Source organism: Odontesthes bonariensis, chromosome 17, assembly GCF_027942865.1.
Source record: "Odontesthes bonariensis isolate fOdoBon6 chromosome 17, fOdoBon6.hap1, whole genome shotgun sequence".
Taxonomy (NCBI): Eukaryota; Metazoa; Chordata; class Actinopteri; order Atheriniformes; family Atherinopsidae; genus Odontesthes; species Odontesthes bonariensis.
The window spans coordinates 9117003-9139710 of NC_134522.1; the positions used below are offsets into that span (position 1 = coordinate 9117003).

At 39.8% G+C, this 22708-nt stretch overlaps 1 protein-coding gene across 1 annotated transcript in view; it reads left to right on the top strand.

Moving 5' to 3' along the window:
- The first annotated feature begins 1780 nt into the window (after positions 1 to 1780).
- Positions 1781 to 22708, top strand: part of kif6 (kinesin family member 6) — a 63418-nt gene continuing 42490 nt past the window's right edge. The window contains exons 1-9 of the mRNA XM_075447863.1: positions 1781 to 1840; positions 3527 to 3636; positions 4507 to 4581; positions 10538 to 10685; positions 10899 to 11008; positions 15312 to 15441; positions 19294 to 19500; positions 19861 to 20004; positions 21511 to 21597. Coding sequence (XP_075303978.1) covers positions 1781 to 1840; positions 3527 to 3636; positions 4507 to 4581; positions 10538 to 10685; positions 10899 to 11008; positions 15312 to 15441; positions 19294 to 19500; positions 19861 to 20004; positions 21511 to 21597 — 1071 coding nt within the window. The remainder of the gene's footprint in view (positions 1841 to 3526; positions 3637 to 4506; positions 4582 to 10537; positions 10686 to 10898; positions 11009 to 15311; positions 15442 to 19293; positions 19501 to 19860; positions 20005 to 21510; positions 21598 to 22708) is intronic.

The following is a 22708-nucleotide window of genomic DNA, read 5'->3' on the forward strand; positions in this document are numbered from 1 at the left end:
ATCAACTAAAGGTCCAGATGCATCTCTCAGGTACTCTGTCAGGTCTTTGCTGGATTTTTCCAGATTGTAGATAGTTTTTGAAGGCTTGCCACTGCTTCTTTCGTCCTCCACTTGTCCAGTTTCCGGGACACGCTGCACACCATGCTAATTTGTTCCGATGTGTAGACAACATTGGTTCACCCCTTAGGTTGTATCTCTTTTTTATGCTTGAATGATTCATAGGTCAGTGTTAAGTGGCTTGACAAACAAACCAATTAAAAAGAAAAACACATTCCTCTGAAAATGGTCAGGCACAAAGACTGGACTGAAAATAGTGAAAATGCAGAATAAGAAAAACGTTTGAATGAAGCCAGGAAAACTACTGCTGAAGACTAGGTTAAAAAATTAGAAGAAAGTTTGACTCTTTGGAAGCAAATGTGAAGAAATGAGGGGTGGATCAACATTTTTGCAAAGTACTGTGTAACATGCATAATCATGCTCATCACAGAACTTTCAAAGAATATTCAAATAAGAAGATGTGGGACTAATAACTGCACTGTAACAAACATTCTGGACCTCACCATGAAACCAGGCAGCTTGACTGGTGGGCAGTTAGAGGCTATATTTGGGGGACGATATGCATAACCTGAAATTGGAGACACAGTCAAAGCTACCATCTCTCCAACGCACCCTCACCCTCACCCTCCCATACATAAGATATAAGATTGCTTTATAAATAAGCTGATAACTAGTTTCTTTAAGAAAAAGAACATGGTGCTTTTACCCTGATAGGTTCAGGTTATTTACTTTATTAAGACCATCAAAAGCTTAAAATGCAATGAAACAAATAGGCCAAGTCTTTTTTTTAACCACAGGGATAAAAGTTTACCTGTAAAGTGTCTCATACTCAAGTACAAGAAAATATTTGTGTATGAACTTGAGCTCAATTTAAAGGTCAACAACTTTTCTGCATTTCACTGGGATTATCTTTGCACTCCTTGTAACTCCCTGTAACAAAGAAGATAATGCTGCAGTCTCCTCTCTCATTTCAACACTCCGGTTGCTTTACACTTTCATTTGTAAATCACAGAATTTGGTTTGTTGACTTGTGAAAATGTGTTGAATGCTTTCATTAGCAACTTCTAGCTTTGATTTTGTTTATATAAATGTTTTTAGTAGCTTTTTTCAAATATCGATCCTGTCCTCTTAATCCGGCAGGTGTGGCTGCAGCTTTCTGGCATGAGTAATGTCCTCAAAAATGTGGGTAGTGCCAGCAATGCAGACTATTACTCTGCCAACATGTCCTCTGAATGAGTCTCTGAACCTGTGGTGACCTCTCATTGAACATATAACACTTTCTTTGTGGAAAGGTGCAAACATCACTGCAAAAAAGAAATACTATTGATCTAAGTGTTACATATATTCACTTGTCCTTTTCTACACATACTTGAGTATCTTTTGCGCTACTTTACACACAATTTCATTACCTTTCAGGGGAAATACATAATCCTCTACTTTATATCAGAATATATAAATATATATTTCCAATCTTTTTGGACTGCACAAAGCTAAAAGTGTGTAGTCAGCTCACATTTATTTCTGATTTAGGAAAAGAGATAAACTGACACGGAGGGACTGGTGATTTAATCCCAAGGAAATATCAAACCTCGACATAGACGATCTTTGTCCGGGGACGGCCGTCACCTGGCAACCACATACAACAAACCACTTCCTGCGTGCTAACGTTAGCCAGGGAGCTAAGAACGAGCTATGCTGAAAAGTTCTTTATTTCTAACGGAAAATGGTGAAACAGACGATACAGATATTTGGTCGCATTAAACCCACGAAGAAAACTGTGGCGGTGAGTGGGTAACATAAATAGTAGTTTAACACAATAGACATAGGGTGTTTATCATCTACCTGTTTTTGGCAATAATTATTAAAAAGTCCTCTCAGAACACGTGGGCTTATCTTCCTCTAGAATCTAGACTCTTTTCACAGAAGCCATTGTAACATTGAATAATAGTAAAAACCAGAAGGGGGGAAACACTGTTCAGACACTATAACTTACCTCTACATTTGTGCTGCTTTTTCCCACACCTGTCATAACTCTGTCACTAATTTAGATTTGTGTGTTTCTCACTTGTCAGCTATGCCTTTGATAATGATGCTTCCCCCCCATTAAGTGTTCCAATAAATCATTCAGATGAACAAGAATTTACAATAGAGTGTCAGGGCTCTGGAACAGGAACTGGCACACCTGAAAGGAATGCACTCGTTAACATTTTAAATGAATGTTTTCGGTTACACCTGTGCCTTTTCTTGCTTTAACTTGTCAAAATTTTCTACTGTGAAAAAGAATGTTGTCACCAACTTCATCTCCATACAGGAGCTAATCTAAAAAATCAGTAGGAAAAGGCCTCATCATACTTTTTGTTCAGTGTGTTTGCGTTTATAACTAACAAAATAATCAATTTTTTTCCCCCTGTAATTCTATTTCACCAGAAAGAAAGGGTCATATTAAGAATTAACCATATTAACCAACCTACTAGGGACTAGGCTACCTTTAAAATACACACATGCTCTCACAACCAACTGTGATCAGGCCCCTGAAGGCCCTATTAATCTGAGACACATGTAAAAATGTCAGTTCCTATCAGGAACAGCTGTGACAAGGTATTTTGGTCTAACTGAAGGCCATTTATTAGTCTGAGCATTGCAGCCGATGGGGGGGGGGGAACAAAATCATATTAAGGGTTTTTGTTGCACTTTAGCTTTAGCTTACAATTTCAACTGAAACTAAATGAGCACAGCTTCCTCCTAGGGGCTTTTCAAAGTTTGGCACACGTCTCTGGGTAGACGAAAAAACAAAAAAAATGGTGGAGCGCAATGCTGCAAGCAGGGTGACAGTGAAAAACAGTCCAATCATTCAGGTCTTATCTTTTATTCCTGAAGCCCTGGGGACTTGTAATTGCATCAGTTTCCATTGGAAACATATGCCAAAACATATGTTGAAGCTCAGAAACAGAGGAAGGGGGTGTTTAGGCTGACCCAGCCAACCTCACTTTAAATGTTATCCAGTGCTAGAGCTCAGTTGATATTGGTTTAATGTTGTGCAGTTTTTCTTGTCTCCCCTGAGGCATGGCTTTGGCTTGATTCTGCAGAGCTTGCCTGCACTGTGCGCTGAACCTGATTGCATCTTCTGTTCTGTTGGTTTCCACAGGATATGTGCTCCATAAACTCTGTCTCTTCATTTTGGAGCTTGCAGTACCCAAACCACAAGTGTTCAAACGTATATTTTAAACCTAACGTGATATATGGACTCAGTGTTTAAGTTGGTCTGCATGTATGGTACCACATACAATAACAGCATACAAACGGAAAAATATATTGTAGGGTACTCTTTCATAACAGTACATTAATGCTTATGTGGCTGCTCTGAAATACTGCCCGCATATCATCTTGTGGCAAATTGGCTTTCTGTACTTAGCAACTGTTTACCTTGTGCTGAAGGGACTAAGTCTGCTGTTGTCTCTGGCTCCCTCAGGTGTACTCTGTGGACAGTGAGGAACAGGCAGGTGCATCTCTGGAGTTTGTTGTGCCCAGGGACCTGGCTGATGGCTTTGTTAACAATAAAAGGGAATGCTACAAGTTCAGGTAAGAGTCTGAGAGATGCGTTTCATTGCTTCATTTCCCAAATGAACGATCAATTTTGTTCGGACTTAATTTAACTGTCTTATAGCAGACTAATCTCTGATTGGTTCTGTCCTATAAACGCATCTAAATCTTTTTAATTGTAATTGAAATTGGATCTAAAAATATATAACCGCAAGTGGTCTTTCTGTGAATAGAAGCATATCTGAGGTGAGTGAAAAATGTAAAGGATGCCCACCTCAATATTAGTTTAGGAAGTAAAATTGTGGCAGACGATTTCTTCAGCACTCTATTTGACTCATGCCAAACTCTGCAAGAGCGGCTTAGCTGTAAAAAAGCTTGAATAAATAAAGACAACACTTTGCATTAGAACTTTTTTATTAAAAAATGTATCCAGCAGGCCGGTCAGTGAAGAGCCAGAACATCTGTTTAACGATGGTAGTAAAGGCTGAAGCCTTATATTCCCTCTGGGCAGGGCTCATGCCATGCTTCCAAGCCCTGGGTTCACAGTTAGGGACTCAGTCAGCAGTGGACATTGAGAGCTTTTGAAAACCACACAGTCTTATAATAACTTGTGGAGGTTGTTTATGCCCTTATAGAAATAAAATTTCCACATTTAACGATCTTCCTGGGTGGATTCCTCTCACATCTCTCTCTTCTTTTTGTTGGTTAAAACATGATGGATCGAGGCTGTTTTAGAATATCGGAACAACTTAAATCCTCCTCATTCACCATTTTTGCATTTACTTATTCAGTGATCCTGCAGATAATGACGATAAAACAACAATGTGCACTTTTTTAATGATAGAATTAAAAAAGAGATTGATGCTCGGTATTGTTCTGTTAATAATTGCCCTTCTGACTTTTCTCCAGATTCAAAAAAGTGTTTGATCAAGATGCCAAACAGGAGGAGATATTTGAAAACATTGCCAAACCAGTTGCGGAAAGGTAAATTCTTTTATTCTTTTATTTTTAATTCAGAAATGTAAACCAGTGTGTGCATTAATTCCCACTTATCTTCAAAGTTTATATAACTGATGCAAACAGATCATTAATAAGCTACAATAACTGATTTTCCTTCCCACAAATTGCATTTTTCAAAAGTTCATCATCTCAACGGTATTCATGTCTCCACGCTAAAATCAGGCCACACAGGTTTCCGCCAGCCTTGTTGACAGGAAGTCAGTAAAGCTCAACTTTCTTTAAGATGGAAATGAATGGTGTCTGTGATGTTTGGCATGCTTTATGTACGTAAACCACTAAGTGGATGGAGTTGGCAGGCAAGTTGGCACACTGTGCCATCATGAGGATGAGAGGATTTTCAAACCACAACACAGAGCTGTACCCTGTATTGTACATGTAGACTTCCAAAACATTTACCTGTGCGATGAATAGACTGCTTTAAATCCTGGTTGGCTTCTTCTCTGCTGTCATAGTTTTTGATTTTTAAAGAAACCAGGGCAGTGGAATAAAACCATATATGTGTAATATGTACAACGCTGCTCCAAAAGTTCATAAAAGACATACACATCTGACAGAAGCCACTGCAATCAGGGAAAATTGTTCCCTGGAAGGGCTTTATGTAGTCTTAAACAATGTTTGGGCAGTGCATCTCAAAGTGACACTTAAGTGAATGCTTGGGCCCAAGTTTGTCCAACAGAACTTTGACCAGAGGATCACACCGCTTTTGCCCGCTTGTACTCTTCTCACATTACATCCTGCAGGTTTATGTTTAAGTTTATGTTTATGCATTTAGCAGACGCTTTTAACCAAAGCGACTTACAATTGAAAAAATATGCAACATTACGGCTAATATCAAAGCTAACAATAAGCTACATAGAAGGAAACCACAAGTCAGACTCTGTCAGAGGTGACCGGGATGACAGTGTAGCAATAGAGTGCAGGCATTTATGAACACACTGCATGTTCAGGCACCTTTCTATCCAAGCCAGAATCAGAAATTCTCCAGAACTGATGGTATTTAGCGTGTTTCTGTGCTGGTAAAATTCACAGGTCAGCCCCCAATCCCCCTGCGCACCATTGAGCTGAACAATCCTAACACCGACCCTGTCCCTGATTCACCAGTTATCCTCCCTTACCAAACTTAAAGTAGCTAATAGCAGCTATGTAATGGGAACACCGACAAGATATGCTGATTTGGATATTTCTGACTTTTGTCTCATTTTGGCCCAACAGTCACTCACATTCTTACCTTGGGCTTCCAGCACATTAGCATACCCCTAACCTCGCCAAGTGCCACTGTAAAGAGATAATCAATGTTTCTCACTTCACCTTTCAGTGACTTTGCTGATGTAGCTGATCAGTGAACGCTTATTGAATCAATTTCAATGTACTTTTAACCCTCTACTTATTTAAATTTTGTGCTTGTTATTAGAAACTAATTGGCAGTGTAATGGAATGGAATCAATGAATAAAAGTATTATGGTTTTAAGAAAAGTAGGGAACAAAAGCTCAAAACACATAAGCCCTTTTTCCATCAGATTCTGTTGCGAATTAAAAGTTATATCGCATTAACCTTTTCCATCACTTCTGTGGCGATACAACTTAGCCCTGAACCACCTATTTCGAGCGAATTGATTTAATGCGACAAAACAGGCGTTCAAGCGATTTAACCGTTTTTCCATCACATGTATCGCACTAACTTCTTGATGCGCATCAAATTAAAGCGAATCATGTCGTTGGTGGAAAAAGGGCTATAGATACTAGGGGTGTAGATCTCGTCAGGTTTTGAAATGAAATGATTTGAAGTTATGAATATTTTTTCTTCTCCCACTGTTCAGAATTCTGTCTGAATTATTGTGCCTCTAGGAAATGTGCAAACACAATTTTTACTCCATATCCACAAACGGAAACCCTTACTGTGTGACTTTACCCCCTGCTTGAACTGAATTCCAAAAAAGAGAACAGTCAACAAGAGAGGGAATATCCTTGGAATTTCCTGTGATCACATATTGGTTTTGTTGTTGTTATGTAAACTAGGTTCATCCTCTCCTTCTCCTCACCAAACTTTGCCCTCGTCACTCAGCTTAGCTCTCCCATCTCCTCGACATTCCTCTCAGTCTTCTTACTCACAATAGGACCTATTTGTGGAATCCCACAAGTGCTTTGGATTATCTTCGCTATTAGTAGACATATAAACAACACAGTGAGATGTCTGGAATGGCTGACTAAAGACTTGGATGTCTCTGACCTGACTCACACGGGTTCACTGACTTAGATATTGGGTTGCCCTCTCGAGCCAGCGTTTTAATAGCTCCCCTTTGTTGTAGCAGATGGTAAACATCGTGCTAAAAAGTTGCAGTCACAGCCCAGCTGTATCTTTCCATATCAATTTGAGCTCGGCGTCTTTTAGTCTTTAATATGTGTAATATGTCTGCACTGTTGGGGACACTAGTCATTCTGTCTAGCCATGACAAGTCTGTTTACACAATCAGACATTTCTTACTCTCGTGTCAGATCATCAGAGTTTCACCGAGTTGAAACCCTTGAAATCCTCTCTTCTGAAGCTAAAACACATGATCAAATGGAATGAATAATTCTGCCTGTTGAATTATATTCCCTATTTGAATTAATGTTGCCCTCAGAAACGATCATGGGAGTAATACAAGACGAATACTGAGTACAATTTCCTTCTTACAAGGTGTAATGACAAAGATAATAAAAGGCACTTTAGCTGGTACTTAAACTTAACTTTAACTTGATTTACAAAATTTAAACAAATTCAAAATTGTATGCAGCAATACACTTGAAAAAATGTTGGGAGAGAAAGATAAAGAAGTGACAGCATTCAGGATCGGGTATGAAAATGAGCATCTGTGAAAGGTTTAGTCTTTCCAAGCAAGGATGAGTCATGGCTCGTTTTGCTTAATACAGTCAGAGAATTCTCAGTAAGCTCCAAACAATATTTCTCAATGCAAAATTGCCAAGAACTTTGTTCTGTCTGGGGAAATCTTATTACATAAAGGCCAGGGAAAGAAACCATTGCTCGATGACCTTCAAGCCCTCAGGCAGCACTGCATGAGAAACCGTCGTGCCAACATGATCAATATAGCTACATGGGCTCAGAAGCTCCTTGGAAAACCATTTTCACTCAACATACCATGACATCTTGAAATGTAACCTGAAACTGTGTTACACAAGGAGGAAGCCATGTTTCAGCTCTGTGCAGAAACACGGCAGAGTTCTCTGGGCACGAGCTCATCTCAGATGGACAGAAAGACACTGGACACGTATTCTGTGGTCAGATGAGTCCACGTTTCAGCTGCTTTTTGGAAAAACCGGCATCTGGTTCTGTTTGCCAAAGATGAATGGTGTATGTTGGAATTTTGAGAGACATATGCTGCTATCAAGGCGACGTCTTCCCAGGAAGTCCGTGGGTTTTTCAGCAGGTCAATGCCAAACCTCATTCACAGATTCCTCTGAAGAACTGCATCAGTTAATATCCTCAGTTCAAACAATTCAAACATGACATTCAAAGGAAGCTGATGGAACACAATGCTAAACATGACTCTATAACAACTGTGTTTTGTGCTGCTGGAGACAATGCTCACATAATGAATAATGTTTTCAACTATGAAAATGATCAAAGGTTAACTTTGTTTATAGTTGTTAGATTCAATAACGATGGTCAGTGAGGATACAGTAAATGATTTCCTCTGAGTTTTGTCTGGGGCAGCGATTGGTCAGTTGGTAGGGTGGTTGTCTTGTTGGTCTTGTGTCCTCAGGCAAGACATAGTCATTTTAGAGAAAAGGTGCTGTGTATTGTATATAAAGGGCAAATATATATAAAACAAGTGACAAATGAGTGGGAATGAGCAAATGATAAACACATTTAAAGTGTATAAGTGAGTGTAGAACCTAAACAAGTCTAAAGAGGCTCTTTATAGGTGTTTTAGCAAATTACAGGATAAAGCTTTTGTTGCATTTTAGAAAAATTCCAAACATGGAAAAGGGACTCCTATTCTCCAAAGTAGCAATAGCTGTAAGGTTATATTTATTTTTTTCTTTTTTGGTTGGTGGCGCTCTGTCATAATTGGTACAGTTCCAGTTTAAGCCAGAAGTTCTAAGTCGTTTACTTGCACACAAGTCTGTGTCTCTGCTGCGGTGTAACTGAAACCATTCATTTGATCTCCAACACAGTAGTTTAAAAACAAACCAGCATTAATAGCTCCTGGAGAGGAAGAGCCAGTGTAATGATGTTGGGCTGGCAAGGCAAACCCTCTATCTGCATTGTAATCCAATTTCAGAGGGCAGTGAAACCTGCAGCCGACGTTCAAAGAAGACTGGGTTTCTGTTCAGTCTCCAGGAAAAACTGAGGTGTAAACAGGAACAAGTATCTGGAAACGCCCAAGCCTCAGTGGCAGGGCCGAGGCCGCATCATTAGTACTGACATTAAGCTAAACACTGAGCCTGCGTCTTTTCTCCCCGCTGCCAATCACCGCCATGACTCACGCCAGATTAAACGGACGCCCAATGGCCGTCCAAGTCAGACTAACCAACCACCATTCTCCCGTGTGGACGAGTGTTTTATATAAACAGACGTACTGTTTTTTCCCTTAGCCTTCTCATGCAAGGTGTGGAACTGTACAACACGCAGGAAAGGAAACCCAACAACTGCTCAAACACGGGGTCGACAGTTCCAATTCAAGAAGTGAGCAGATTAAGTTTGTTTATAATTCATCTTGAAAAATATAGAGTAAAGATATCCTTTTTCTCACAGCAGGCAAGTCAGAGAGCACCGAGTTTATCCACACCTTTGATCCAAGCTCAAGTGTCAGAGGCCACTCTGTCATTTTACCATCTCTTGCTGGTTTGTTTCCAGGACTATAAAACAGTAGCTTTAAAAAAAAAACTTTAATATTATGTCTCATCTGAGTTCGATCATTTGGAATACCACTGGTTTACATGGCTTTGGGCACGTGTAGAGGGACAGTTCAGTGCCAAACCAAAATTTTTACCGGACTCTGCCTAGTTGAGAGGGTTTGGGCTTTTTCTGCCACTCATACTTGGAGACATTCCTCCCTCACCAGCAGATGTCTGTCGCCATAGCAGCTCTCTCCTTACTGCCATGCTTTCCTGTGGATTTCACGTGTCAGATTTAATTCACATAGACTGTTGATGCTTTCTTAGGATTGTATTAGCATTTAAAATGGAGACGTCATAGGAAGCACATAATTGAAGTCAGCTGGAATTGGTGACATTTACGGACAAAAAGACTAAATAAATGTACAGTAATTTTAATTCTGCTATTTTATACATCAGGACTTATAAAGACATCCTCTGGTCCTTACCGGTCTTAATATTAGGTAGATGCAACAGCATGACATATTGCACTTTTTCATTATTTATTTAAGCCAAAATGTAAAAACATAGTTAGAGAAATGTCCACCCCTTCTGCTTCCATAACAGTTAAGAGGGTAAGTAGCAGCCAGGAGCTGCTAATCAAATGCGCTTGATTAACTGGTCATCAGCAAGTGTGAGCACCTTTGTGAACTGGTGAGGATTATAAACACATTTCTTTATTATTCTTTCCTTATTTCCTCTCCATCTGTTTGCGGTCCATCATTCTACAGTGACAAAGATAATTAACACATTTAATATTTTAAAAACAGTTGCTATTCTTGCTAAAATTGCAAACTACCCTAAAATTGCATCTCTGACTCTACTCAGGGGTCAACAGTCCACCTATCGAGCAGCCTTCTTAACTCTTTTAGGTGGATACTGTTCATAACCTCTATGGTTTATCATTGTGCACCTCTTACAGTTTTCAATCCTATTGATAGAAACAAATCAGAAATTTAACTAGTTAAGATAATTTGACTAATTCGTGCTATATATCAAGTGTTACAAGCTTTCTTAATGCCTGTTTCATGTGTGTCTGTAGTGTGCTTGATGGATATAATGGCACCATTTTTGCATATGGCCAGACGGGGAGCGGAAAGACCTTCACCATCACAGGAGGTGCAGAGCGCTACAGTGATCGTGGCATTATTCCCCGTACCCTGTCCCACTTGTTCGAACGCTTCAGCCAGGTCAGCACAGTAGCTAATGTTTTGTTGCATTCATCACTACCCAGAGTGATCTAACAAACAGTAAAAAAGTCAATTAACATTAATATAAATTCCTTCTAATGCTTGCATTTTTTTTTATTGTCCTCTCGTGCAAATTGCTGATAGTTTCTGCTAAATATCCCAATCTAAAACTTTTATAAAACCAGTTTTAGATGATATAATTTTGCTTCACAGGACAGCAGCATGGTGTATACTACACACATCTCCTACCTGGAGATCTACAACGAGGTGGGGTATGACCTTTTGGATTCCCGACATGAGGCATCTCGACTGGAAGACCTGCCGTCAGTCCTCTTTTCTCAAACATTCTATATATTTCTATTTTCTTCTTTCGATACTTATGTGCTTTTGAAAATTTCAACAGCCGAGTTCATGTAATGCATATTTTGCCTCGTAGGCACGCGCCAACAAATGATGAATACACTGACCAATAACCTTTGAGTTCATTAAAACACTTGTGGTTATAGCCAAGCCTTATTCCTGAACAGCCATTCCTAACCCTGGCTCTGAGTTACCATCTGCTGAAATATGGAGACTATAATACTTACCAAGCCACTATAAACTGCTGACTGACATAATGAGACTGTGGGACAGCAATGGATGTGGTCTAACCGGTGGGTAACTCCTGCCCTGACGGTCATGTGGACGCATAGTTGTTCATAACCCGCTGCTGCATCTAGTCTAAGATTAATTTCCTTTTTTATCCATCTGCCTTGTTCTGACTGGTTTCTTTCCATCTTACTCTCTCTTTCAGTCTCTCTTTTAGAGGATTGCGTATGATCTTATTTTTTCTTATGCGTCCGGTGTTTGTCAAACTAAATACTTTTACTAAAGCAGGTCCTCTTGGTGTGACATTGTTTTATTTTGGTGTAAATGATAAATGGCCCACAACGCATGACATATTACACTGCGTCAACTAAACTAAACCAAGATGCAGATGCAGAGCAATCAAGAGCATTAGATTAGCAGCACCTGCCTGCTAATCTAATGCACTCGATTATTTGACCATTGGCAAGTGTGAGCACTTCTATAAAAACAGAAGTTTTGCCAGTTTCCTGGTCTGGAGATTTCAGGTGTGTGTTAACACAAAGCCAAGGTGGAAAGACATCAGCAATGATCTTAGAGAAGCAAAAGTTGCTGCCCATCAATCTGGGAAGGGTTATAAAGTAATTTCCAAACTATTTGGAGTCCATCATTCTACAGAGAGAAAGATTATTCACAAGTGGAAAGCATTCAGGACAGCTGTCAATCTTCCCACGAGTGGACGTCCCAGCAAGTTCACCCTAAGGTCAGAAACCCAAGAGCTACAGCTCAGACTCTGCAGGCCTCAGTTAGCATGTTAAATGTTAAAGTTCATGACAGCACAATTAGAAAAAGACTGAACAAGTATGGCTTGTTTGGAAGGGCTGCAGGAGAAAGCCTCTTCTCTCTAAAAGAAACATGGCAGCACAGCTTAGGTTTGTAAAACTGCATCTGAACAAACCACAAGACTTCTGGAACAATGTCCTTTGGACAGACTAGATCAAAGTGGAGATGTTTGCTCATAAGGCACAGCAGCACGTTTGGAGGAAACCAAATACAGCATATCAGCACAAACACCTCATACCAACTGTCAAGCACGGTGGTGGAGGGCTGATGATCTGGGCTTGTTGTGCAGCCACAGGACCGGGCACCTGTTCTAAAGTCAAATGTGAAATCATCTGTCCAACAGCTAAAGCTTGGCTGAAACTGGGTCATCAACAGGACAATGATCCCAGACACAGCAGCAGATCTACAGCAGATTCTTACTGTTTGAGCAGAGTGGACTTAGTTTTTTGTATAAAGCACTTTACAATGTGTTTGTCATTCACCCATTTACACAGTCACGCATACAGTGCTTCTTTTTATACTATATATTTGCACTTTGAATACACAGTGCTTTTTTTACAATCACACTCCGATGCACATATCCGGGGCAGTGTGAGGGTTCAGTGTCTTGCCCCAGAACACTTTGACACGTGGAGGAGCTGGGGAGCAAACCACCAATCTTCCATTAAAGGATTGCCTCTCTTCCCTCTAGGCCACAGCCAATATTTGTCCTATATTTTCACGTGCCACTTCATTTTAAATTGCTTCTCTCTTTTCACAAAGGATCCAGGTCAAGGTTTAGATACCCACAAATCACAGTCCTCTGGAAATAAACAGTGCCTATCGTTAACCATGCCGTAGCCACACTTGCTGATTCAAGGAGAAGCTTTGGCACAGACAAGTTTTTCTGTTTGACTGCTGCTCTTCGTCTTGCCTTTGCTGCCCACATTACCCTCTCTTCTCTCATTTTTTCACTATTTCCTCGTGTTTTACATGTCTTCTCTCCATCTGTGCTCTATTTTGATAGAGTTTCAGTTTTCCATTCTCTGAATGCCTAATAGTATCTAAATTACCTTCATTCAATCCATGTTTATATCATTTTTGTTAAAGTACAATAATCAAATTATATTTAGGACTGGAGTGGCTGTTTAGGAAAATAACTCCGCCAGGACAGAGCTCTTAATCACAATATGATTAATTCTGTTTTATCAGACCACCTCAATTACCTACACATGTTAACATAATTATCTCCATGTGTTCTCCAGTCATTCCTCCCTTTTTGACATGTCAGTCTAGTAGCAACTTGAATGTGGCAAGATCACAGGAGTCATTCAGTTCCATCTGTTAAAGCACTTTCTTCTTCAAGTTGACTGATGTCACAAGAAACAATCACCTGCTTCATTTTAAAACCAAGACCTGTCTGTTATCAAGTTATGAACCCCCAGATAGATAAAGCACATGTCAGACGGGGTCACAGCCCACACTGACCTGCATGTGTGGTATGTTTATGTTAAATGCTTAGAGAGGCCAAGGCAATGGGATCTAAATACATGACATAACTGACGTAATTAGTTGTTCATTGTCGGTTCAGTGTTGTCTTATTTGCATTGCGATTGGAGTTTTTTTTGCCATCTTTAATTCTAGTAAAGATTCGAGTAAAGCTGTTTTGAAAACGTCTTTAATGTTTTATAGGTTAATAATCATGCATGACAAAGTTTAAATGGTATCAGATGTTATAATCTTTCATAAGTTAAGCATTCATCATGCGTCATACCTCCCAAGCTGGAGTGAATATGTCAAATTCTCAAAAACCCAGTTGTCTTCCCCCAGATATGGGCTAATAGGTACCTGCCCTGCATACTGGATAAGTTGTATGGGCCACATAGTATAGGCTGCACCTACGGATTCAGTGTTTCTGATGTTGTTTGAATGTCCCCCATGCAACCAAGTAAATTACATCATGTGGTGTTAAGATATCTGGGAAATATTATGTGTTTTATTCTGAAAAAAATGATACTATAAACCTAACCAGGAATCAGTGTAACATCAGCAAAGAATGTGACTGAAACAAATGTCAACAAAACTGTGACAAATGAAACTCTGCTTTACATAAATTAAATCTTTACTTTGCCTTCATTGCTTTTCCTTTCCTTTGCTTTCCTTTCCTTTCCTTTTATGTCCTTTGATTTCCTTTCCTCTCTGATTTTAAAGCAGTCTCTGAATCAGAAAGAAAACTGGAAACACAGATGTTGAAAAAAAATGCTGAGCTTAGTTAGATTGTCAGCTTTGATGAAAAGATGGTGCTTAAGGCGTTTTTTAAAGATAACCAGGGATTGTGCACTTTGAATATTAGCAGGGAGAGCATTGCAGAGTGTTTGGGTTGCAACAATGAAAGCTTTGTCCCTCAAGGATCGCAGTCTAGTGTGGGGAATGAAGAGTAGGTCAGGGTCAGAGGACCTGAGATTTTAGGATGGGCTTTAAGTGGAAGGAGGTCTGAGAGGAGTAAGGGCTTGGGGATATCCTTAAGTTAGAAAGGGGATTTGTAATGGTTTCTGATCATGATTGGAAGCCATAAGGTGGCAAAGTTTTGGATATACTGGAGGTTTTGCCCGGTAACCAAAACAGGACTCCATGGCAACAGTCTAGAAGTAGCAATGAAGGCATAGACAAAGGCTTTTGCCACAGAGTATGCGTGTGTGCGATTTTCAGTCTGAAGATGTTTATAAGTCAGATTTGATGATGTGGGACTCAAAAGAGAGGGTGGAGTCAAGAATTTCACTGAGTTGTGGACCTGGCAGGGTGGGCAAATGGGAGAACCCATCTGCATCCAGAGGGACATCTCTAAAATAAAGATGTCATATTACAATTAATTGAATTCCAATTGGCTTGAATTGGACTTTATTATCCAAGTGCCTTGAGATGACATTTGTTTTATTTGGCGCTATATAAATAAAAATGAATTGAATTGAATTGAAATTGAATATTATGTGTGATCTGTCGATATGAATGGGTGACAAGGGCCTACAAGTCTGCAAAGCAGGTACCAAATGGTCTATACAAATAGAGCAATTGTGCTGTGACCCCATAGAATGGTTTGATTACAATCCACTATGGCTGCATAAGTTGCCATTCATTTTTATGAATATTTTGAAATTGTAAAGCATGATAAATGCATTATAACGTCTAAGGAATGCGTTTATAATCTCTTATAGACATGACTTTTATACAAAACTTTTTCAGAAAAGTGGTAATCATGGAGGATCCAGAGCAGAACGTGCACCTCAGGAACTTGTCTCTGCAGCAGTCAGCAAATGAAGAGGAGGCTCTGAATCTACTCTTCCTGGGTGACACCAATCGTATGATTGCAGAGGTAAGAAAAGCCGGGAACACACACATACACACACATGTCATGAATGCATGCTGTATTCTTAGTAAGGACTCTAAATAGCAAAAATACCACTGACCACTCCCAGGATAAGTGGCATAAAGTGTTTGTTTTTTTGTTTTTTTGCATTATGCATTCTAAAAGCTACCTTAGGACCCCTCTAAAATATTATTTTGGTCCCCTGTGGTCCTTTTACCAGTTTTTCCCCTGTAAAACCAGGCATTCTCTCTGTAATTTATGTTTATGTTGTGGTGTTTTTTTCTACACTTGCCTAGACTCCCCATGCTGATGAGGCATGTGGTGGGTCAGCTTGTGCTTTGCAACCTGAGGTTTTGAAGCAAAGGGCTCACCTTGTTTATTCCTGTTGCTAGTTTCAAAGTGAATGATACACAGTAGAAGTGACCCGGATGATAAGGTTTGATTCATAGCTTGCTTTTCATTTTTGAAGAATATTTTCAAGTCAGTTTTTGATGTGGCAGGGATTCTTCTATCAAACAGAACCAGTGCAATAAATACTGTAGTTGTGGGATCCACAGTGAAATTTCTCATTTTTATCTCAAACGAGTTCAGTTGCTTGCTTTAAGAAGTACTACAGTATGAAAGATAGGAAAAACCAAGTAACACACATGTGCCTCTGAACATAACCCATTACCTAAACAGCATTTTAAATGTTTCCATCTACCTGGAGAACACACGCTGCTGCTGTTAAACCGTGAGGACATTTCAGTGGGAGCATGTTCTTGCTGCACTGTGCAGCAGGGAGACCGCAGGATAGTCCACCCACACAGAGACTTTGCCTTACTTGTCCTCTCTGGAACTTCATCACAAGAAGGTTTCTCTTGAGTCTGAAGCAAACAAAGAAACATCAACATTGTTAATTTATCATTTTCAGAATCAGTCCAAATGTCAATGCTCCACATAGACTTCCAATAAAGTTAACAGCAAAGACTTCTTTCTTCTCCTCGTCCCAGCCATGTGGATAAAAGATGACACATCCGTTCACGGCACTCTCAGCAGACCATGAGCTCACTCACTTTTGAGACTTGGCAGTCCCCTCCACAGTTTTATTGGTCAGGAAATAAAATACACCTTCTTGACTCCTCACTCTTTTAATTATCAAGAAATGTTTCCTCTAATCTGGTCTTCTCTGGTTCTCCATATACTATCTGAACTGCTCCCCTCTCTCTGCAGGACACCCAACTGCCTCCTGAACTTACATGTCAGAGTAAGGTGCGCTGCAGGTGGTCTAGATTTAACCCTCACTCTTATAATTTGAATCAGCCATCTCTTAATGTTGTGTATTTTTTTTTACCAGATTGCCCTTTTCTGCTGATCCACAGCAGCACTGTGTGTGGTCAGTGTGTGGTGCTGACAGATCAACATGTGGCCAGTTTAGACTCCAGTGAGGTTGTATTGTCCCACAGCTTTTTTCCCAGCTAAGACTGTTTTCCCTGCTCCAGTGTGGACTATTTCCTCTGCAGACTTGTATGTAGTTCATGACTCTGTCACCTCCAGTGATGTTAAAAGGAAGTTATCACAGCCTTCACCCAGACGAGTGCTGATAATTGTCTTTGGAAAACGGACATAATGCCAGGCAGAGATAAGAGCCAACAGTCACTTTTTATCTGTGAGCAGCTGCCAGTGTGTTTGCAGACTTAACTGCTAGGAGCACTGGTTTATATCTCCATTGTGTTCATTGTGTCAATTGTACTGTATAGTGTTCATGTATTACAGTGAAAGTGAAGTGTTGGTAACACTGGCCTGATTACTCTTAGAAGATTTGCTAATCCCCTGGGATTAAGGATTCTGTTTATATTTGACTGATACATGAATATTTATGTAGGTGTGTGTGTCTATAAACTCTTTATCAGTAACTAAAATCTCTTACTTGAGAAATGATATATTCAGTAGTTTATAGGAGCCTGTCTGAGGACAATCACAGTTTTGTGTTCTTTTGTTGATCTGTAACAGCTTTTCCCACCTAATTTCTTTTTTTTTTCCATTGTTCCCAATGTTATAAACAATTTACATCAGACTACATGGGGATGGCCACTTTCAAGTCTATTTACATTCTCACTACAATACTTTGTCTAATACATTTTTATACTGTTGTTTCTGTAAGCATGCAATGATTTTACGCCAAGAGATAGTGAAATGTGGCCTCTCAAAACATCGCTTCCACAGAATTTATACACTTTGAATAAATCCAGCTGCAGATTAGAGTCTCACAACCACTATTGAAACCAATGCGTCAGTTAGTCTGACCCCTTTAAAAGTTAATCCTACTATTTGATCCCATTTCCAATCATCTGCTAGCTGACAGACGGTATCACCCTTTTCTTGTTGATCTTTGATGTGATCTTTGCTGCTTCATATGCCTGGGCTTCTCCTGGTTTTTGACTTACTTATTTTTTTTTACTTTTTACATAGGCCTACATATAAATGTAGAAGATGGTAAATTGAGTGTCTTTTGGATCTGATGAGTTCAATTGCTTTTTTTTTCATTCCATTTTCTAAGGTAATTTGTACTAGATGTGAAAGGTCTGTTACTATGAAATGCCTTATAGTATACCAGAGTGACTACAGGTGTCATTCGTCACATCAGCCAAGGTCATGTTCCACTGAGTTTAACAATCATTACTTGTGCAAATAGTTTATTGCTGCAGTTTCTCAAGTGACAAGCCCTCAGCAGAATAGACATATTTCTCTTGCTTTTCTATGTAAACTATACTTTTACTGCTTCAGAAAGTCTGCAGTAGAAAAATCATCAAAACATTATGCAACACAACCTTCTGAGTTATAACACACTTAATACCATCAATGTTAAAGCTATTAAGAATATTTAGAATTCCCTTATTCATGCCACCTGTCGTGTTTTGTTTGCTGTAAGGCAAAGTTGCATTACACATTGGGAACAATATTAAATGACAACTGATTTGAATCCAGATTTGACTGCTGGCAGACAGCCATTATAATGATATGACAGGGAAGTCTGTTCTAAAGTCTGGTATTGGCTGTTGGTTTGGTTGTTGCACAGACTTAATCTAATTCTATGCTGAAGGCTGGACACTCCCTAACCTTGTCCCTACAGTGCATCCATGCTTATCATGTACCATATGTGATGCCTTCCCCAGATCTAAGTACTGCCTAAGATTACTTTAGGGATATCCTATGGAGTAAACATGGACATTTGCAAAACATCTTAGATCAATAGCAATTTGACAAAAAGAAAAAGAAAATCTCATCCGGGACTCAAATCTGGAGGCAAATCTGAGTAAGAATGTATCTTTCTTTCATGTCATCAGGGTGAGCCCTGCTATTTACATGCATCATCATGGATTTACATGCATTTTGAAGCTTTCGAGCTGTATGTGACAAAAACAAAAAGAAGGCCGCAATCATCACTATGACAAGGAATGTGCATCTCCTCTGTTTTTTTGTTTCACTGAGGGACCCTTTGAGTAACCCATCCTTCTCTAGTTAATAATGCTTGTTTGTGCAAAGTGACTCATGCTCTATTTATGTCTCCTCGTGGTCTCAACCTGACTTATTCCACTCCAGTGACCATCTGAAAATCAGCCTCAGCTTTTATAAAGCCGCCACATGTGTTTACTGCTCATCGGTTGCACATGGGGAGGCTTTGATCTGAGCCAGTGGGAGTAATAAAGAATAGCAATCAAAGGAAACATGTTTTTTTGTTGTTGGAATATAGAAAAATACCACAGATGGAGAATTCCACCATGTGCACCAATGGTTCAAGAATACCCCCACATGATATATCTGTATATTTGAAATGTTCTTTCATCTCTTTCTTCATATGCTTTTTGTCATCCTCAGACTCCGATGAATCAGGCGTCCACTCGTTCCCACTGTGTTTTCACTGTGCACTTATGCAGGCGTGAACCTGGCTCAGCCATCCTACGGCGGTCCAAGCTCCACCTGGTTGACCTGGCCGGGTCGGACAGAGTCAGCAAGACTGGTCTGAATGGGCAGCTGCTCACTGAGGCCAAGTATATCAACCTCTCCCTCCACTACCTTGAGCAGGTAGACATGGTCAATACACACTTTAAAATGGCATAACAGTTGATTTAATGCTTTCTTTCTTGGATTTTGTGTCATCATGGCAAAATGGACTCCTGGGGGCACAAAGTATGAACACAAAGAAAATATATACATCTCTCTGTGCGTCTGTGGACACATTTTGCCAGCCAATCACAACAATCAGAATCACAGCTGTGCAGGATAAAGTCACACATTTAATGGGTTGAGATCAGACACGGGTATGGTCTGACCCATCACTTATTTAATAATGCCGTAACCCTTGAATGGCTTTTTGTGCCCAAACCTTTGACTTCTGTTCTCTTTGTTTATCATATCAACTTTTTTCATTGCCCTCTTCCTCAGGTGATCATAGCGTTGTCAGAGAAGAATCGTTCCCATATCCCATACAGAAACTCCATGTTAACATCTGTTCTGAGGGACAGCCTGGGTGGGAACTGCATGACCACCATGATTGCCACCGTGGCAGTTGACAGAAGGAACCTTGATGTAAGGACGGGGTTTTTTTTTTCTATGTTCAGACACAATATTCTGTTAGATTGCCAAAATATGAGGACAGATAAGGTTTTTTGGAAGCAACAGTGCCTTGCAAAAGTATTCACCTTTGACAATTCTCTTTTTTTCCCCTTTAAATTGCCTGTGATTAGTCGATATTTGCTGGGTTTGTATAATCTGATCAATGCAACATGCCTACCAATTTTAAAGTGCAAAATATTTCAATTGTGAAATAAAAAAATAAAAAAAAACAACTCTGCAGCAATTTCACCTTCAAATTTCTGTAGAAGTTTGGTTCATTCTGCCTCTGACACTTTTGCCCATTCCTCAAGACAGCACTGCTTCAGCTCCTTTGAGCTTCATGGGTTCTGCTAATGTTCAGAAATCTTTGAGTCATTCCACAGATTCTGAGCTGGATGGAAGTCTGGGCTTTGACTATGTCATTCAAAAGCATTAAATGTTCCCTTAAAGCGCTTGAGTGGCTCTTTAGCTGTTTGCTTCAGGTCATCGTCATGCAGAAACGTAAATCTCTGTTCCAGTACTAATTCTCTGTTTCTTAATAATTTGCCTGTAGCACCATCCTTCAATATTGACCAATTTCGAACTTATGAAAAACATCCCTGCAGGATAATGCTGCCCCTACAATGCTTCACTGTTAGGATGGTGTTTAGAGTTGAACTTTGTCTCATCATGCCAGACTACATTCTTCCAAATGTATAAAGAGTCTCCTTGTTGCTTCAAAAAAATAAATTTAATCATATTTTTTTGAAGCCCATCCTTACAGAGTATATGGCCTACGAACCTTAAAACTCTGCTGTTGAGATTTGCAGATCCCCGCGGTTACCTTCGGACTCTTTGTTACTTGTCCAATTATTGTCCTTGCATGCTCTACCAGTTTTGGTAGTTTTATTGTGGTGTTGTGTCTTTGCACTGTCTAATAATGCATTTAAGGGTGCTCTGAAGGATATTTAGAGCTTACATTATTATTTCCTGACCCAACCCAAGGTAACTGCTAGCACCAGATCTTAATTTCGGACTCAAAGAAAAGGGGTTGACTACACTCTAGATTTTTTTTCAAAAACTCAAAGAATAAATTTATTTTAAATGCACTTGACTATTATAGACGATGTTTTGCAGGGCCCTTACATAAAATCAGTAAACACATGCATTGGTATTCCAGATGGTAAGGCAACAAATCAATGAAAAAAAATGACAAGGGGGTGTGAATACTTTTGTAAGAAAATGTACGTAAAGAAATTAATTAATTAAATTTCCTCTTGAAAATGACTAATTGTAGAAGGAAATGCCATATTTGCTCAATAGTATGTAATCACTTGAGTGAGGAATAATTAGTGAGCGGCTCCTGAAAAAGTATGAAAAGTAAGTCAAATGTAAACCGCTAAATTCAGAGATTGGACGGTAAGCAACGATGTGCATTCTGCCTTATTTTACATCTTACACGGGAGCAATGCTCGACTGTTAAAAATGTTTTTTCCACAGGAGTCCATCTCCACGTGTCGCTTCGCTCAACGTGTGTCTCTGATCAAGAATGAGGCAATATTAAATGAAGAACTGGATCCTGCCCTGGTGAGACCGCCAGACACTCACAGCATTTCACCAGTCACTGCAAATACCCGAGCATTGCCACACAATCGCACCACAGAGGGATGACTTAATGTGTTTTATCACAGCCAGACCCTCCTGGTAGCTTCCAGAACCAAAATTGATCAGCAAATGAAGTGCAGTGAGAACACAGCGTCTACATGTAACAAAGTGTAACCCACCATGTGCCTAAGTGCCCTGTTTAGGTTTCCAATATCAAATTATTTTTTCCAGCGTGAGACAGGCCTTCTAAAAGCAGCACTTTTCCACCTTCAAGACATTACCGTCTATCTATCTTGTGATATTTAGACTGCTCACAGGTCCTGCTTGAATTTCTCTCTCTGTTTAGTGTATTCAGTTCTGTAGTAGTATATTCTATTCCAATACATCACGCTCTGTAAAGAAAGCATCCAGCTGGAAACTCATGTGTGAATATGTCCTTGCACACTGATGCATGGAAGCACAAATTCCTTGCATGTAGGCACTTAGAGCAGTTTCTGTCTAGATGCTAATCTAGAGACACTTTTGCAGTCTGTTCTTGTTTGGTATGTATATGCTATAGTTATTTTTTTGTTACTCATCTCCACAGTATTAGTCTCACCTTCCCCTGTTGTAGTGTGCCTGGAAGTAGACCTTGTAGGGGCCGATGAAATATAGTAAGTCATCACAGCTATATCCACGTCCTCTTCCCAGATCTGCCTGAGAACCAACTGCTACTGTATTACTGCTGCTGAAATTTGGCTGGCTACTTGCAAACCCTGCATAGGTATTTTTAAGAGAGTCTGCGGCTGGCCCAGTAATTGTGACAGTGTCTGGCTGCTCCCAACTGGGTCCAACACAGTTACAGCTCCGAGCAAATCCAAACTCCATGGGCAAACTTCTCGTCTCTGTTTATGGATTTTCAGTGTGTTTCTCATTTTGTTCACTGGCTCTTGTCTCTCTAACTCTGTTCCTCTCAGAGGCTTTCTGAAGAAAACAATGAAAAGCCCGCAGTTGCAAAACATTATGTCATTTACTGAGGTTTGGAGGGGACACTTTGGCCTGGTCGACTGATGACGCACTGTTGGATTTGCTTATTGTGGTAGCGGATTTGAAC